Source organism: Gopherus flavomarginatus, chromosome 4 (assembly GCF_025201925.1).
Source record: "Gopherus flavomarginatus isolate rGopFla2 chromosome 4, rGopFla2.mat.asm, whole genome shotgun sequence".
NCBI lineage: Eukaryota > Metazoa > Chordata > Testudines > Testudinidae > Gopherus > Gopherus flavomarginatus.
Window position 1 is genome coordinate 52,990,625 of NC_066620.1, and position 19,784 is coordinate 53,010,408.

Sequence of the window (19,784 nt, forward strand, 5' to 3'; positions counted from 1 at the left end):
ATATATGTGTCTGAATTTGCCTCTCTTTTTTTCTTACCTTTTTACTTATGGCTACTATGTAGAAATTTGGGAGAATGTTTTTGCCCCTAATTCTGTTGAGGCTGTCTGTCTGACAAAGTAATCTGGAGCAAACACTGTTCATTCAGAATATAGGTAGGTAGGAGGTAGCTTACTGCAGGTGTAATACTGCATTTGCTGTCATTCTTCAGTACAATCACCACTTCCTATATGCTTTAAAAAATCAGATGCAGACTAGAAGTCTATCTGTTCTAAACTTCTTCTTTTTTTTTTTTTTTTTTTTTAAAGCTTAAGTTAGGAACTAATATCTTTTAGTTAGAAGAAGGCGGCATTGCTATTTTAACAGTTATTTAATTCCTACTGATTGGGCTAAATAGATCTGTTATTCATCTGCCATTTTTAGTAGAACTTGTTCCTCCCGAGGGTTGCAAAACCCACTGCTTGTTGACAAAGAAGAGTTTTGACCTACTCAGTGGCTCTCATTTGATGGACTACTAAGGTTGTTTTCCCACACAAATTGCTATTACAGTCCATCAGACTATACCAGGCATAGAGTGTGGACATGGCTCAGAAATAACATTGATATCAGTGGATGAACAGCAGTCAAACTTCCCTCTTGGTATTTCTAGTTCTACAGAAAATCCTCCAGCACTGCTCATGAGAGGCAGCTGATTTGACTGTCGGGACTGATAGGAGTAAGCAGAGATTCGAGGTTATGTCCACTCTTTCCAGAGTAAGGTCCAGAGGGTTTTCATGAGCAACTACTCTTCTTTGGAGGGCTCATTCTGCTATGTTGTCAAGCTCTCTTGTTCAGTGTTCACATGAAGTCTGTAGGATAGATTAGTGAGGTACTGGGAGCTGCAGTGTCAATATGTTTGACACTTCATCTTCTTTTCTTCAAGCATGGACAGAGAAATATCCCTACACACCCAGTATATGATAGAGATTGCGACCTTCATATTGGATCAGATTGAATCTGGAAGGTGAAAATGATGCTAGGTGGCAGGGAACATAATTGCAAGGACCTTCAATTAATGGTATCTTCCTACAGAATTTTTCAAGATAGCTTGAAATTGTGGAGTGTTACTGGGTTCATCCCTGCTTATGGGCATTCAAGTAACAGTGGTGGTGATTTTGTAGAATATTATCGATGGTGACAACCATCTCGAATTTCACTTGGGGACTGGATTTAATGCCAGGGCAGAGTACTGAGTAAAGGTGTAACAAACTTTCTTACATGCAGAAGGCAGACATCTTAATTCTTATCCAGGTGGCTTCTAGGCTTAGGCCTAAATAGAGTTTGTTACCATAATCAAGTCTAAAGGTGACAAATTAATGGATCACCATGGCTAGCTGTGTATCTAAGATGAATGAGTGTCCTCCATCAGACAAAAATCTTTGATCTCAGAGACTCTCTGTATGCTCTGTTGCAGTCTCTGCATTCAGTAAACATGCTCAAAAGCTATATCACCAAGGGCAGTGTTTGTGGTAGGTCCCTAGCTCTGGAACTAGCTTCTGCTAGAAATCTGTCAAACTGGGCCCAAACAAACAATATATGTTTTAATACAGCTAAATGTAAGTGTATACATCTGGGAACAAAGAATATAGACTATACTTACAGAACAGTGAACTCTGCCCTGGGAAGCAGTGACTCTGAAAAAGATTTAGGGGTTGTGGTGGATAATCAGCTGAACATAATCTCCAAGTGTGATGCTGTGACCAAAAAAGCCAATGGGATCCTGCGATGTATAAACAGGAGAATCTCCACTAGGCGTAGAGAGGTTATTTTACCTCTGTATCTGGCACTGGTGTGACCGCTGCTGGAATACTGTACCAGTTCTAGTGCTCAGAATTCAGGAAGCATGTTGATAAATTGTAAAGGATACAGAGGAGAGCCATGAGAATGATTAAATGATTAGATCACATGCCTTGTAGTGATAGACTCAAGGAACTCAATCTGATTAGTTTAACAAAGAGAGGTCAAGGCGTGACTTGATTACAGTTCATAAGTATCTACATAGGGAACAAGTCTTTTTAATAATAGGCTCTTCAGTCTAGCAGAGAAAGGCATAACATAATCCAATAGCTGGAAATCGAAGTCAGACAAATTCAGACTGGTGTACATTTTTAATAGTGAGAGTAATTAACTATTGGAACAATTCACCAAGTGTCATGGTAGAATCTCTGTCACCGACAACTTCTAAATTAAGAAAGCTTTTAGAGAAATAACCTACGCTCTAGGAATTATTTGGGGGAAGTCCTATGGCCTGTGTTGTGCAGGAGATCACAGTGGTCCCTTCTGGCCTTAGAATCTCTGGGTAAGTGCTTGAGGCTGCTAATCTTTTGCAGGAGGTGCAAGATGCATTCCAGGAGTAGGCCAACTGCAAATAATAGAAATCACCTTTAACTCCACTGCGAGAACATCTTAAGACTCTAGGTCAGTCTGCTTCTTATTGAAGAAAGGTTGTTACAGTTGTGTGCTAAATGTTCCAAAAGTCTGATCACTTAAACATTGTGATGGGTGTTTAAAAAATGTATGGACTAATTTTATCCGTGATGCCAGGGTCACCCAGAGGATTCAGGGGGCCTTGGGCAAAGCAATTTCAGGAGCCCCTTCCATAAAAAAATTGCAAAACTATACAATACTATATTCTCGTGGGGGCCCCTGTGGGACCCGGTGTAAATTGCTCCCCTTGCCCCCCCTCCACTCTCCCTGCTTGCTCTGTTTGATTGTTTAAAGAAACAATAAAAATTCTGCTTAAAAAAAAATTCAAACCTTTTGAACCACCTCAGCTTGTGACCAAGCCCATCCAGTCAGAGATTTTTCCAGGTTTCTGATGCTCTGCTGGCTTCCTTGACTCACATCTGTCTCCATAACTTTGGGTTCATTTAGCTTAGAACATAAGAACAGCCATGCTGGGTCAAACCAAAGGTCCATCCAGCCCAGTATCCTGTCTACCGACAATGGCCAATGCCAAGTGCCCCAGAAGGAGTAAACCTAACAGGTAATGATCAAGTGATCTCTTTCCTATCATCCATCTCCTCCCTCTGACAAACAGACTAATAGCCATTAATGGACTTAACCTCCATGCATTTAGCTGTTTCCTAGAGACTGGCTCCATGGGGTCCTTCACAAACTGGAGACGGTTACTGTGGGTTTGTCTTTAGTATAGCTTATGTACATACTCCATGAATTGAGCATTTGAGCTTGTTCCAGAATCTGGGATGAGCCTATGCTGTGAAAACTGAAATGCTCAAAATAGCACATGCATGTGAATGGACACATGGTGCTAAAATTAAATTAACCCAAGGGTTCTCAAACTGGGGGTTGGGACCTCTCAGGGGGTCACGAGGTTATTACTGGGGGTCCTGAGCTGTCAGCCTCCTCCTCAATGCCCGCTTTGCCTCCAGCATTTATAATAGTGTTTAAAAATATTTAAAAATATTTTTAATTTATAAGGGAGGGGGTCACACTCAGAGGTTTGCTATGTGAAAGGGGTCACCAGTACAAAAGTTTGAGAACCACTGAATTAACCCCTCTGAAGCCTCAGGGAATGCAGGGGAGAGGGGGTCTCCTTTGGTAGGGTTGGGAAGGATATTGCTCTTCTCATGTGATCCCTCCCCCAGTGGCTAATTTTAAATGAAGCTACCCTCCCCTGACATGAATCTCCCAATGGCCCTGCCCCCTATCCGACCCCCACCCACTTCCTGCCCCCCGACTGCCCACACCCCCCCTCAGAATCCCCGACCCATCCTGCTCCTTGTCCCCTCACTGTCCCCGAGACACCCCACCCCCCCACCACCACCCCGGGCCCCAGCCCTGCGCCTGTCCCCTGACTGCCCTGCTGAGTCCTGACAAACTCCTGGAATGTCCACGATCCAGCCCCCCACGTTCCCTGTCCCCTGACCACCACCCCTCCAACCTCTGCCCCCTCCCTGTCCCCTGACTGTCCCTGGGACTCCCTGCCACCACCTCCCCCGCGCCCTGGCCCCTTACCCCCGGCTCCCGCCTCACCCGGAGCCTCAGCGCATCGAGCAGTGTCCCTCGACAGCTGCAGTGTGGCTCGGGTGGAGCTCAGGGGCCCCACCGCACTCAGAGCCACATGATAAGGGGGTGGGGCTGCAAGCATGGAGCTTGCAGCCCCGCCCCCTTACCACATGGCTCTGAGTGGGGTGGAGCTCAGGGGCCCCGCTGGAGCCACTCTGCAGCTGTCCGGGGACATTGTTGGATGCGCTGAGGCTCCAGAAGAGGGATGGAGGTGGGATCAGGTCAGGTTGGGGCCGGGGAGGGACCCTCAGTCATTCTCGTGGAGGCCCCTGCGGAGCTTGGGGCAAATTGCCCCACTTGCTCCCCTCCCCTCTGGGCGGCCCTGCATGATGCTACTTCACTGAAGTGCTGTTACCCCATGTTGCCTAAGGGATGAGTTTGGCCCACTAGCTAACCCTGTATCAATTCTCTAGACGGTAGTCTAGAAATAGTTTTGCTGGCTTCTTTGGGGTTATTATTTATCCATACCAGCTAAGGATAAGGCTCCTTGGTCAGAGCCCCTGTAACTTTTCCAACTTGATAAGAGCCATTAATCAAGACTGATTAGTATTTCTATTCTGTGACTTCAAGAACAATTCCACTTGACATGAACTGGAGTAGAGTCTAACTCGCTGAAAAAAGTATTGGGATGTGATTGCCTGAGCTTTCCTCTTTTTCACCTAAGAGACAAACAGTCTAGGTGATTTTCTGTATTCCTTAGACCTATATAAATAAATCGAGCATCCAAAGTATGTTGCTACGCTTCCCTAAGGAGAGAGGCTTATGAGAGACACTACCACGAAAGTACTAGAGAGAGGACCCATGTAGCCACAGGTTCTCTAACTGGAGGGTAGATACACTAAGCCCTTCCAAGAATATTTCCTTTTTACTGTGGTTTATACTGCCTTTTGTTCAGCTAAGCTGTAACCTGTTGAGGTGGCTGCAAGATGGTACTCTTACTGATTATATGGAGGGTCCCAAGGATTTCAGATGAAGCAAGTTGAAATGCTCCACTATGGATTGAAAAGGAGCTGAAACGGGGTTGATGAAGTTGTTGGCTACCCACAGAAAGAGTCTTTTCCATTTATTATAATAACAAGGCGAGTTTATTGCTTCCTGGAGTTTAATAGAATCTCCTGTACTTCTTTTTTTCTTCTTCTTCAAAAAAGACAATTCTAGATCTGTCAAAGTCTTACAGTTCACACCATCACTTGGTGAGAATGCAGCCCTCAATGGCAAATCCAAACTCTCTGCTGGGTCATTAGCCCTGGAATAGGAGGGGGAGAGAGAGAGACTCTTTGTCATAGTTGAAGTTGTTCTAACCACCAATGTTCTTCAGACCAGGCCAGCGCAATCAGAATAAGCTTGACATTGTCTTGTTTGGTTTTCCGGAGAACAGGAATTAGTGTGTGTGTGTGGGGGGGGGGGAATGCATAGAGGAGACCTACCTCTCCTAACATAGAAGAATCCAGTCCAAAATTGACTTGTCTACTTCTGTTCTGGACCAAAACCTTTTGATGTTTGGAATGGTCTTCTGTCCATGCAAGCACTGTCCTGTATTGTGGTGCATTGCTCTCTGGGTATATAGCAGAGTTTTTGACATTGCTCCGCACTGAACTTCAAGTCAGTGCTAGAAAGGCAGTTTCCTCCAGTGTTGTGGGTGGTGGTGGTAATTGGCATGTATTTAGAGCATTTTATGTTACATCGCCTTACAAAATATCGTCACAATGTACTCTTCTTGGGAAGCATTTTCACAAGGATTAGTTTCCTAAAATGTCTTACTATTGTTACTTGTCCAGCTCCACTAACTTAGAAAAGGTGCCAGGTAGCTGCTGGTGTGTTAAACGGGGCTCAGAGGTCTTCACAACTTTGACCATTGTTTCCTGGAGAGGCTACACTTAGATTGCTCAGTCAGGGAAAACTGCAAAGAATGGGGCAGACAGTCCCCAAAACTGGTGGTTATTCTAATTAGATTCACCAAGCTAGCAACAAAACAGCTTTTATAATACCTTACTGGTTACCACAAAGCCAAAAACACAGTTCCCTTAAAGCAAACCAGCCTTGGGTTGCCACCCAGACAGCCAAGTCAAATATGATGATTACTGAAAGTCTTGTTTATCATATATAAAGTTCTACCCACCCTAAAGGATTGGACACGTTATCCACCAAGTCAATGAATATTTCAGATTTTACCCAAATAAACGCTTACAGCCAATTCTTATTAACTAAACTAAGATTTATTAAAAAAGAAAAGAGAGGGAGTATTGGTTAAAAGATAAGTATACATACAGATATGAATAAAGTTCTTAAGTCAGTTTTATGGTAGAGATGGTGAGCTGCTGAGTTGCAAAAAGTTTATTCCAGAATCAGTTCATCAGGTTATAATCCAAAATAGGCAGTCCGTTTAGCGATTTTGTTCAGATGCTTCCATGAGAATTAGCAGGGTGATCCAGACTGAAGTTGGAGACCTCAGTCCTGTGACTTAAGCTTCCCCTGACCAAGCGTAAGCAGATCTGAGATACAGGATGGGGGCCTAGAGTTCTGTAGATCTCTGGCAGGCTATTGGTAGCCTCTTGACAGCAGGTGTTCCTTAGATGAAGAATAGTGGATTTGAAGTAAAACTTCCTATTTCCTATGTATACACAGGTAATTAGGTGCATTCATCAGCGTAGGTAACTGAGCAGTTCATAGACAGTTTACTACAAACTTCGGTGAGAAATACAGACAGTGATATCATTACACCCAACTTAATGTTTGTCATAAACAGATAGTTAAGAGTTAATGGAACAGAAGTACTTCATATCTCTTTTGCCTGTAAAGGGTTAACAAGATCAGTGAGCCAGGCTGTCACCTGACCAGAGGACCAATCAGGGGACAGGATACTTTCAAATCTTGAGGGAGGGAAGTTTTTGTGTGTGCTGTTAGAATTTGGTGGTTGTTCACTCTGGGGGATCAGAGGGATCAGACGTGCAACGAGGTTTCTTTCCAGTCTCTCCGATACAGGCTCTTATAAGTTCAGAATAATGAGTACTAGGTAGATAAAGCGAGTTAGGCTTATGTTTGTTTTCTTTATTTGCAAATGTGTATTTGGCTGGAAGGAGTTCAAATTTGTATTTTGCTGAAAGGATTTTAATTTGTACTTGTATACGTAGGCTGGGAGGGTATTCCCAGTGTCTATAGCTGAAAGACCCTGTAACATATTCCATCTTAAATTTACAAAGATAATTTTTACTGTTTTTCCTTTCTTTAATTAAAAGCTTTTCTTGTTTAAGATCCTGATTGATTGTTTTTTTTATCCTGGTGAGACCCCAGGGGACTGGGTCTGGATCCACCAGGAAATTGGTGGGGAGAAAGGAGGGAAGGGGGAGAGAGAGGTTAATTTTCTCTGTGTTAGGATTACTTTCTCTCTCAGGGAGAGTCTGGGAGGGGGAGAGAGAAGGAGGGGGGAAGGTGGATTTTCCTCTCTGTTTCAAGATTCAAGGAGTTTGAATCACAGTGATCTTCCAGGGTAACCCAGGGAGGGGAAGCCTGGGAGAGGCAACGCTGAGGGAAAGGGTTTACTTTCCTTGTGTTAAGATCCAGAGGGTCTGGGTCTTGGGGGTCCCCAGGCAAGGTTTTGGGGAGACCAGAGTGTACCAGGCACTGGAATTCCTGGTTGGTGGCAGCGCTACAAGTACTAAGCTGGTAATTGAGCTTAGAGGAATTCATGCTGGTACCCCATCTTTTGGACACTAATGTTCAGAGTGGGGAATTATACCATGACAATGTTAATATCTCCTTTTGATTGCTGAATCAATAGAATTTGTAACAGACAGGAATCGTTGGGTTATATTGTTAACATCTAACAAGTTATAGATGTAAGCAGACCAATACAATCACTATCTTCTTCCAGTTCTCTAACAATACAGGTTTACATTTCAAAGCTCTAGTCTATCTAACATGGCGTTGTTAGCTATTTATAAGGAATGACCCTAATTACCATTTATATACTTTTCTAATATGTCTTTAAAGGTTTAATTTGGGTCATTTAGCCTGTTAGTTGCTTAACCCTTTCTGGCCTTTCTGGTCATAAGACACAAGTTGAAGTGTTGGCATCTGCCAGTGTCTTGGCTACACACAAGTACCTACAGTTGCTAACTGTGGACAATTTTAGGAAAAAATCCTAGTGTGGACAAGGCCCAAGTTGTGTAGAAAATTGAGAAACTGAAACGAAGAGGTTAAGTGACTCTCTCAAGGCTATAAAAAGTCAATGGTGAAATTGGCAGTAGAACTTAAGAGTTCCAGGCTCCCATTTAGTTGTGTGCTTAGGGTGCGAGAGATTACCGTACGAGTTGCAGGAAAAATGCAAAAGGTGAAAACTTGGCCCCCTGATGTCAATGACAAAACTCCCATTAACTTCAGTAGAATTTCACCGAAGGCTTTAAACTTGACCTGGTAGGCAAAAAATAGAAGAATTAAATCTTTATTAAAATGCCAGCAGGAGCTTGACATGCTGCTGTATGTGTGAAATCGTTCCATAGGCTGAAATGACTTTGTGGTTTATTAAAATAAACAGTACTTGTTAGTGTTATTTTAGAAATTGGATATAAAATAGAATTGTGTGGGGAAGGATGGGGTCTTTTTAATTCCTAGCCTGTGAGCAAAAGATGTTTGATTATTTATAACAATATGCTTGTAAAAGATTTTTCCTTTTTAGAACATTCATCTTTGTAAACTACCATATATACTCATTCATTAGCCCGTTCGTTTATAATCTGACCCCCCCTCCCCAAAATGGATAAGTAAAAATAGCAAAAACTGTATGGCCCTTTCATAAGCCGACCCTATGTTTCAGGGGTTGGAAAACTTTAGCTCCTGGCCCATCAGAGTAAGCCGCTTGTGGGTTGGGACATCTTGTTTACTTGGAGCGTCTGCAGGCATGGAGCCCCTCAGTTCGCTATGGCCTAGGTTCGCCGTTCCCAGCCACTGGGAGCTGCAGGAAGTAGCACCACTTCCTGCAGCTCCCATTGGCTGGGAATGCCACTTCCCGCAGCTCCCATTAGCTAGGAACGGCAAACCACAGCCACAGCGAGCTGAGGGGCTCCATGCCTGCAGACACTCCAGATAAACAAAACTACAATGTATTAGATTAGGGATTGGTAATCTTTGGCACACGGCCCCCCAGGGTAAGCACTCTGGCAGGTCGGTTTGTTTACCTGCTGCATCCACAGGTTCGGCCAATCGTGACTCCCACTGGCCGCAGTTCATCACTCAAGGCCAATGGGGGCATGGGCTGAGGGATGTGCTGGCTGCAAATTGAGATCAGCTAATTCAGTGGGGAAAAAATCAAGACTACTGCAACAGCATAGTGGGAAGGAGTCGGGGAGGAAAGCGCTCAGACAGTCCAGATCTGATGCACTAACCACAATCTCAGTGACTCTGCAGTTCATAATTCTTCAAGAATCTATAAGGGTAGAATACAAGACATTGTTTAGTGCAATGGTTCTTCAGGCGACATGGTAAGAAAGAGATCCTCCTCACATCCCTATCCACCAATCCTTCACCGCATGTTTCTCAACATATTGCATCATGTAGACTACTTGAAAAGGCTCTACTTTACTGGTGGTTCATGGACCAGGCTTGAAAACTTCTGCGTTAGTTGGTTTGGTTTGTATCTCAATCTACATCATTACTTTGGGTCTCAGCTACTTTAAGGAATCTATAGTAGCTCCTTGATTTAACTATGCTAAAATGTTTCCTTCTTACACAGTGAAATCATAGAGAATGTTATTAAAATAGTGGAGCAGCATGGAAGTGATGCATGGTGGACTCTTCCTGTTGAGCAGCTTCTACCAAGAAAGATTGCAGCAAAGGTAACTTTCTGATTGTAAATGTAGGAGATGGAAGTGGGTGTGTTTGTGTGTAGAGGAGGGCAACCTAGATCTCTCATAACACAGTAAGTGCAATATAGCTAATGCTATTAATTTCATATTGAAGGCACTTGAGGACTACGATGATGGGCAGCAATATTAAACCCTCAGATAGTTCTGTGATCCTTAAGATTTTTTTATTTGTTATAAGGTGTCAAATGAGAGCACATCCAGATTGTGTATTGTACTGTGCTATGTCTCCGTGTTGTACGTCAGATTGGTGCCAGAAATTTAGGATTCATATCCACTAGGCACTCTCAACAGGTAACTGAGGCCACAGTTGGACTCAAAAAGTTTCTGCTGGCTAGAGCTAGTTTTTCTGATGTTTGTATGTAGTACTTGCTGCTGTTTGTGTTGCTTTCATGGCCGAATTCTTCAGCCACTGTGTACATATAAAGTATATGTCCAGTATGCAGTTCACGTTAGCTTCTGACTTTTTGTAGGGGGAGAGGGAGGGTCATTAGTCTTCTGAAAATTCACTATCGCATCTAATTTTGTAAATAACCTCTTGCAAAGTGTGCATGCCTCCTGACATCGTCTTCAAAACTGGTGGACCAAAACCAAATTCTGCTGTGGTTATTTCTACTTCGGGACGCTCACCTTCTTCCAGTTAAAGATATAGGATGTTCTATTTACTCTTGTTAACACAATTTAACTGTTACTTCATTAGGTCGATAGCCATGATGTACTGGATTATGTACAGGGACAAGATGTCCTGGATATCTGGTTTGATAGTGGAACTTCCTGGGCTCATGTTTTGGAAGGTATGGAGTTTGATATGTGTTGAATATTCTTTTGAAATTCTTGTTGGGCCAGATGCACTGCTGTCGTGCACAAAACTGCTGAAGTCAGTGGAGTTGAGTTGGTCAGTGGCAGATTGGGAATGATGTCGTTGGTTGTAAAGCTTTTTAAGAACAGGATTTGATGTTTGCAAATTCATTTTCGATACCGTAAAAGTTCATATTTTTCAATGAGTTACCTTTGATAATTCTGGCACGTGAAGTACCATACAAATTTTTAAAATAAGAACTAAAGAAGCACAGATTTAAAATTGCCTGTTCCTGTTATGAAAGCAGTTCACTGCTAATGTGCAGATCTGAATGCTATATAACTCTGAAAGACAAAGTCAGTACACATCAGCACAAACTTTAAAATGCGTTAATTCAAAATAAACCTAAGACTAGAATTACCACTGAAAATGTTCGTCGTAATTACACACTTATAATAATGTATATCGATGCAGAAGTTGTCACTTCTGATCATTTTGTGTAGCAAGTGCAATTTGCTGTGCTGTGACTTTGTACTGCGTCTCCTAGTGTAAACATTTACTGTCGAGTAGACCAGTGGATCTCAAACTAGGGCAGCTGCTTGTTCAGGGAAAGCCCCTGGCGGCCTGGGCCGGTTTTTTACCTACCATGTCTGCAGGTTTGGCCGATCGTGGCTCCCAATGGCCGCGGTTCATCGCTTCAGGCCAGTGGGGGCTGCGAAAAGGGCAGCCAGTATGTCCCTCGGCCCGCACCACTTCCTGCAGCCCCCATTGGCCTGGAGCGGTGAACTGTGGCCAGTGAAAGCCGCGATTGGCCGAACCTGTGGATGTGGCAGGTAAACAAACTGGCCCAGCCTGCCAGGGGCTTTCCCTGAACAAGCGGCAGTCCTAGTTTGAGAACAACTGGAGTGGACCAGTCGTTGGAGTTTTTTTTAATAAGTTACTTTTTGACATTACAAAAGCTGCGATGTTTAGTGACTGAGATTCCATGACTGGAATATAATACAATAAAGTTACAATTGAGTTGTACATGTAAGCAACCTCAAGAAAACAAAGGAGCGATATTTTTTTCAAATTTTAGAAGTACTCGATGTATCCAGAGGAGACTCCAAAGTCAGGTGCCATTTCTGGATAAGAAGCTGGTGCAGTACATCAAGTTTGTTGAACTTTAAACCAGGAGTATACAATTGTATGATAGCAATCTTGTTGAATTGTAAAACATGTTGGCATTAGAGATTTTATTTCCTAGCAACGCAGTAAGGCAACGGTATCAGCAAACAGTGTATTTTCTAAAGGACACTTGTATACATTAAAGTTCATATTTTTAAACTAGTTGATTTGTAAAAAGTGACTGTACCAGAGCTATTTCCATTCTTAAACCCCTAAAGACATCCTTGAAGGATGACCATAAATTAAACGCACAATTGTTACTGCAGTATGTTCTATAAAATTATCTACAGGATGCTTTGTTTTGATTTTTTTAATTTTCTTGCACTAATAGTCCTCATAGTAACATTAGCTGGACCATATCATAATTTTATTCATGTTTATCAAAAAAATGGGAAGGCTATAGTGGCCAGGCATATATTGGAACATTACCCCAAATATGGTGGACACTGTATGACATCTTTTTCTACTATCCCAGACAAAAAACTGTAAGGTTGAGTGCATATTGGTAACTTAAGGGTATTTAATTTCCAGGGGCATAGCAGTCAGTAAAGGTACCACAATTTAAAAGTCAGGAAGCTCAGTGTAAAGGTAGCTGAACTATCTTAACTCAGCATTCTAGAGAAGCTAGCCCTATGTTTGCTCTCATATGGGTGCAGTATAGAAATGTGCCCCACAGACGGTTGATTTAGTCTGTTTCATGCATTCATGATGCTGATACTAAATGTGGTGTGCTGTCGCCTCACTATCGTTTTGTCTCTTTACACAGGTGCTATAATTTCATGATCTTAGATCTGAAGTTTAGGTAGTATCCAAAATGGGCTGGGAACATCCAAGACCAGAAGGCGGGCTCTGCCTTGAATATCTCGAAAGGTTGGAGGTGGGGATGGGAGTGCGATGGGGAGGAGCTAGCAGAGGATTTGGCAGAGCAGGGAGGAATTTTTCGGTTGAATAGGTAAATCTAGTAAATTAACATAAATTTTCTGCTTTCTATTCTCAAGCTAGAGTTAACCATAAGTGTTCAGAAGGACTTTCTAGTTGTAGCAAACATCACTTCTTAATGTCACTTAATCACACAGCTATGTGTAAATCAATTCCAGTTTTGGTTAAGTCTCCTTTTTTTTACTTACATCCCTCACTCCCTCTAGAGGGAGCAGTTTATGGTTTGAGCTGTCTTTCTACATACAGTGTGGCTAGTGAACTAACTTTATTTTTTTTAAAAAGCATAGATCTCCAGCAATTTTCTGACAACCTGTTTCCATCCTGTTAAAATTGATGTGTTCTAGCACTCCTATTTAAAAATCTTAATAACCTTTTTAAAAATTCATCAGCTAATCTTTGGTTCTGTACACTGTCTTTGAAGTGAGTTTAGTAAATTGAGTACATTTCAGTTCTCTTTGTTTGAAAATCAAAATTTCTCATGGTCACATTGGCATCAATAATCCCTCCTCTGCAGGAGGGCATATGGTTTGCATCTCTTGACATGAAAGAAAAATTGTTCTCTTCAGCCTCTGAGGATATGACAAGAAGCAATGGGCTTAAATTGCAACAAGGGCAGTTGAGGTTGGACATTTGGAAAAAATTCTTAACTGTCAGGGTAGTTAAGCACTGGAATAAATTGCCAAGAGAGATTGTGGAATCTCCGTCATTGGAGGTTTTTAAGAGCAGGTTAGACAAACACCTGTTTGGGATGATCTAGATAATACTTAGTTTTGCCTTGAGAGCGGGGGACTGGACTAGAAGACCTCTAAAGGTCCCTTAGGGTGACTAGACAGCAAATGTGAAAAATCAGGAGAGGGAGTGGGAGGTAATAGGAGCCTATATAAGAAAAAGACCCAAAAACCGGGACTGTCCCTATAAAATCCGGACATCTGGTCACCCTAAGGTCCCTTGCAGTCCTGTGCTGCTATGCTTACTTTCACATGGACATTCACCCACAGAAGGTTCCTCAGATTCCTGGTAGTACAAGAGCGCTACCAGTTCAGAGTGCTCTGATTTCAACTAGCTACAATGCCTAGGGTCCTCACAGCTGGACAACTGGCTCCTGATGGGCAGATCCAGCAAGGAGGCCCAGTCAGAAACCCTGTTCCTACCCTGTCTTCTGTATTCCTTGGGAATCTGCATCAATAAAGAAAAGTCCACTTGGACTCCCGTAAAGACCATAAATTTTATAGGAGCGACCCTAGAATTGACTGCAGCAAGGGCCTATTCATTATGGAAAGATTCCAAGCCATGAACAGCTTGATAAGACAAGTTACCCTCAGGCCACAGTCAAGGTCTGTCTTTCCTGGCTGGGCTGCATGGCCTTATTTACTTACATAATACCATTATCCAGGCTCCAAGTGCATTGCTTGCAGGCCTGGGTCCAGTCTATTTACTCACCAGATAGATGTGACATGAATACAAGGATAACAGTTCCTGCCAAGGTAACAGCTTCTCTTGTTTGCTGGATGAATCCAGGACAAGTGCATGGGAGAGTTCCTTTCCTTATACCCACACCTGATGTGACCATTATCATGGATGCATCCCTCATATAATGAGGAACCCACATGGACAGTCAGTCTGCACAGGGCATTTTGACTCCTCGAAGAGGCCAGGAAACATACAAACTTATTAAAACAAAGAGCAGTCAGTCTATCACAATGCATTCCTTCTACTCATTCAATCCCACCAATCCCCCTGCTACCTCTGCAGAAAATATGCCACGACAGGGCTAAGGTCATCCTCATTGCATCCAAGTGGCGAAGACAGTTTTGGTTTCTGGATTTCCTATGAATGTCATCCCATCCTCCCATCAGTATCCGTTTCTCTCCAAATCTGTTAACTTAGGAGAATGGTAGGATCAGATGTCCCAACCCAGGCCTTCTTCATCTCATGCCCTGGTATTTAGATGGGCGTCAGACCTAGAATATACATGTTCAAAGGCCATCCTAACTATCCCCAATCACAGTAGAAGTCTCCACCAGAAAATCACCAGAATCAGCAGAGATTCCTGTTATTTAAGACTATCTCCTGTCCCTCGGGTCATCTGGACTTCCTGTTAGTTTGTTGCAAGTCTGTCATCCCCTGATGGAAGCCCATGATCTTCATTCACCCAGCTACTGTTTGTTGCCTGAAAAGTCTCATTAGGGCCTTTCCATTAGTAGCAGAACCCACACGGCAATAGGACCTCAACCTGGTACTCTCTCTTCTCACCAGACCACCCTTTGAACTGATGGCCCCATGTTCCATGTCACACCTTTCCATGGAGGTTGCCTTCTTGGTTGTCGTCAATGTCAGATGGGTGAGCAAACTGGGAGCACTTAGGCTGACCCACTGTGTACCAGATTTCATAGAGGAAAAATTCTCCCTTTACCTCTACCCAGAATTCATCCCCAAGGTAATTTCAGAGTTTTACGTGAACGAACCTTTTCCCAAAACATTATGCTTCCAGCAAAGAAAAGAGATTGCACTTCCTTGACATCAGATAGGCCTTGGCCTTTTAGCTGCAAAAAACGAACCCCATTAGGAAATAACAGAGACTGTTTGTTGCTATAGCAGAGCGATCGTGTAAACAAGCGTTATCTGCCCAGAGAGTCTCTAAGGGGATCTCTGGATGCATCATTCTCTGTTATCAGTTGGCACGTATTCCTCCCTCAGATGGGGTGAGGGCCCACTCTGCGAGAACACAGGTAACCTCAACACCATCTCTTTGAAAAATACCTATACTGGACTTCATCAGGTAGCCACTAGAGCTCCATTCACACCTTCACGAAGTATTATGTCCTAGTCCAGGCCTCTTCTGCAAATGCAGCTCTGGGGACAGCTGTATTACAGATATTCATACCAACTGCATCCTCAGAATTTCTTCTTGTGTGAATACTGCTTACCAATCACCTGTATATGGAGAATACATACAGCAACCTTCACTTGAAGGCAAATGAAGGGTACTCACTTGTAAGTGAAAGTTCTTTGAGATGTGTGGTCCCTGTCTACCCACTCTCCTTCCCCACTGCTTCACATCTTACTTGATTCATGGTAAGAGGAACTGAAGAGATGTTGGTCTGCACTACCTTTTATACCTTTGGTTCTGGAGCACGAGGAGAGCAGTAACATGGTTTGTGGACCAAGGCACACTACTGTTAGAAATCTCCAATCTCAGGCACGTGGTGCATGTTTACCCATGTGTGGAATACAGATAGGGACCACATATCTCAAAGAATTTCCAGTTACAGGTGAGCAACCTCCATTTCTCTACTTACTCCCCGTGTGTGGGGGGGGGGGGGAGGTATTCAATTTTCTTGGCTAGATAATAGCTTAAATTAAATATTATTTGAATTCTGAACCCCTCTAATTTAGGGTGTTGTAAGTCAGGATCTCTGCCCAGTTCACTTCATTTGGTAGAAAAATTTTATCTTTGCCCCTAACCAACCAACTTGGAGGCTAACATTTTTTTTGCGGATTTTGTGTGACTAACATAAAGCTTATAATAATGGAAACTCAGTTGCAACCTTGGTTATACAGTAGCATACCACCTGTCTATGAAGACAAAAGAGAATAGCATGACTGGTCAAGAATAGGTCATGTAAAAGTCATCTTGAAGCAAGAAGAAACTTTTAAATCTGCATTTTAAAACAGTTAGTTAATTTCATGGGCCTAGTTCAGCAAGGTACTTAAGTATGTCCATAAATTTAAACTTATGAGTAAGTCACTGAAGTCAAAGGAAAGGAGCAGGTGTAATGTGCACTAGTTATAATTGTTCTGTACATAAGGGAAGAAAACCAAGTTTAAAAATTTAAAAATACACTACTTTTTTGTTGCATGTGTTATCATTTGAGGCTCGAGACTTCTCCGGCTGCTAAACATGTTGCCAAAAAAAAAAAATATTGAATCAGTGTAAAGGATGGTGTAAAGGATGGTTTAATGTATTGCAAGGAACATCTGTCTTTATGGACAAGGCCTTCAGCAGTGGAGAAATTAAACAACTTTATCTAGAATATTATAAAGTACAATATAAATAGTTACATTTATGTGGTTTCACTTTCAGAAACAGTAACTAATTTCCCATGTTTCACACAAGGCAATTATACTGTGAAAGGTAATGCACGGAGATTCCCTTTTCCAATGTATTTCTTGAGCAACCTTTTTGTTTTTCAGAAATATCACAGCAGCAAGCGGAGCCTCCTGTAGCCAAATTCATGACAGCATACTGGTTTACAAAAGATAGTGTGCCATATACATGTAAAAGTACTGTTTATTTTTCCTGCAAAAGTTCAGCGACCTCAACAATTCTCACAAAGGTTCTCACAGTTTGTATTGTCCCAGTTAAACACTTGGTTTTGGCAGAGATGGTAGGTAGGTTTGGGGTTCGTTCTTTACACAAGACTTTCCACTGCACTTCTAATACGATTGGATTAGCGGTTTCTGAGCAAAGAATGTTATTCCACCTGATATGCGTATATTCAGATTTTAAATTCAACATGTATGTGATCTGTATGATGGTTCTTTGATGAAGTGAGATACATCAAGTTTTGAAAAAATAGGTCTTGCAGCCTTAGGTTTTTAAATGTGTTTGAAGAATTGTTCAGTGACTGGAGTCCCTAGCAAGCTGCACAGGGATACTAGCTTTTCAAAGGTGGCTCCCCCTACATTTCCAATCTTGGCCATTTGCATCAGACCCATGCAGAATTTATAAATTGTGCCACTTATAACCAATAAGTGCTATTTGTTCCCTTCTGGAATTGAGGGATGGGAAGGTGATATTTTATTTACAGCAATAAAAGAATTCATCATTTCACCCTCAAGAGGCTGTCCTGGCTCTCTGGTTTACAGTCATTAAAAATAAAAATCTTCCAACAGAAATAAGTAATAAACTGCTCGCCACATTGATATACTGCATCTGATCCTCTACAGTGTGCATGAGGGGAAAAAAAAGATTAACACCTGTAGCAGACAGGTTAAGAGCAGTAGATTCCAAATCAGAGGATCCCTTGATGGAAAGCACCTTATCAGTTGCTTTATTTCTGTTTAAGGAGGCTGTTAGCTGAAACATCTCAGCTGACAACAACCGTAACACAGATTTCAGGGAAGAGAGGCAGTTTCTCCTAAAACCAGCTACCAAACTCTGTACTGGATAAATAATATTGTTATTACAAATAATATACAGGTTGTAGTTCATTTATTTGTTGCTTATTGGGAAATGGCTTAAAGCCATTTTTTCTCTGTCTACAGGGTTTTGTGTAAGGCGTCTCCGCATATTTACTACAACCATTTGGGTGGGAACAGTGAAGAGGGTGGCTTGTGCATTCTATGCAAGTTAATTCATGCATGAATTGTAATGGAAATGGCTTTGTTTTGGTACAGTTTGTTCTGTGCTGTGCATATCATGCTCATCACCATAGTATCCGAGTACCTTCCCGTAGTGCATTCAGCAACGTTAAGCCTGTGTTTTCCTGGCTGTTTAAATTTGTAAACTACCACATTAGAAGTGACAGATTTGGTTCAATTTATGTCATAGACATTAGAGTAGGAAAAGATGTGTTATCATGTTGTCCATCCCCACTGTTATTGTGGGGCTACAAGATACAACTGGGTGAGTGTTTTGCCCAATCTAGCTCTATTTGGCTTGAATAGACTTCATTGGGTTTTTTGTTTGGTTTTCCCCCACCCCAGGGTCTCATAGCATAATATTTTCCCCCAGGTTCATCCATTTTATTCCTTAGTCATACCCCTTTGAGTTGCCCTGACTATTAGTCTCCAGTTTGGGAGTTTCATCTTTCAGATGCTGAACTTGTAGTACTGTGTGTTTCTCAGACACATGTTTAGGAGGTCATTTAGTTAAGATATAAACATCTAGTTTGACTTAATCTTTCCTCACCATTTAATTCCTATACATTCAAGACTGAGAAGAGTAACCAAAAAAATCTACATCTTGTAAAAATATGCCCAAAATGTTGTAATATCTTGGATGCAGTTCAATCAATGTCAGATCGGAACTGTTGTCCTCTTGGTTTGGGATGTGATGCTCCTGCACATGCACTGGGGAACTACTTTGCCTTTTTCTGCTGCTGCGTTGTATTACAAGATCTCATTCAGTTTGTTAGCCATCTGATCATCAGGTTTCTTTTGGTATTCCTGACAAAGTATCTGCATCAGTCCTTGAATTCACAGTCCATTTTTATAAATCTAATGTGAGAACATTTTTCCAGGCGTATATAAATCTCTACTAATGTCATAGCATTGAAAAACAACTTGGCATCTCTGACATTTTAACTGTAGAATGGACGTGTTTTTGTGTCAAAACTTAGTCCGTTTACGTCCTAAGGTCCTGTATCCACAAACACCTATGCACAAACTTATGTTTAATCCGAATTAGTAGAGAAAATGGGGTGTAGTGATACGTCTGCAAAGATAGCTAACCTACTTGCTCATGTTTAATTCTGAGAATTTTTGCCTCTGAAAATAGGATGACTCTTTGCACCTGTGTTTCAGATTAAGTGAATAATTTATTTAAATTTGTTGAATTCAGTGGCACTACTTAAGCACATGCATTTTTGTGGTATCATGGAAGAGGGCCTGATGAACTCAATGTAAAAGGCTCTCATTGACTTCCATAGGTTTTGGATCAAATCTTAACCCCCAGTGCAAGAGAAGAATTTAACTTTCAGCACCATAATTCTTTCTCTATCTCCCTTGTTAATATTTAACTGAATGAATGTGATTATTTTACAGCATGCCTATCTGTGCTTTTTAACTTTTTGTGCTGACCAGAAGATTTAAACTAAAACTTGGCTAATTGTCATTGGCATTAAAGTAGAATACATTTTAATCTGGAGGCTAAAGTCTATAAGATCAAAGATATAGAATCTTGAAATCCCTATCAAAAGGGATGGATCATAAACTGTAATACACGTCTTAA

General features: G+C 41.9%; 1 protein-coding gene across 4 annotated transcripts in view; it reads left to right on the plus strand.

Moving 5' to 3' along the window:
• The window catches only part of IARS2 (isoleucyl-tRNA synthetase 2, mitochondrial), a 55,377-nt gene that overhangs the window by 21,842 nt on the left and 13,751 nt on the right, over positions 1 to 19,784 (plus strand). For all 4 annotated transcript variants that reach the window (XM_050948452.1, XM_050948453.1, XM_050948455.1 and 1 more), the window contains 2 exons: positions 9,795 to 9,897; positions 10,625 to 10,718. In XM_050948452.1, the coding sequence (XP_050804409.1) occupies positions 9,795 to 9,897; positions 10,625 to 10,718 (197 nt within the window). The remainder of the gene's footprint in view (positions 1 to 9,794; positions 9,898 to 10,624; positions 10,719 to 19,784) is intronic.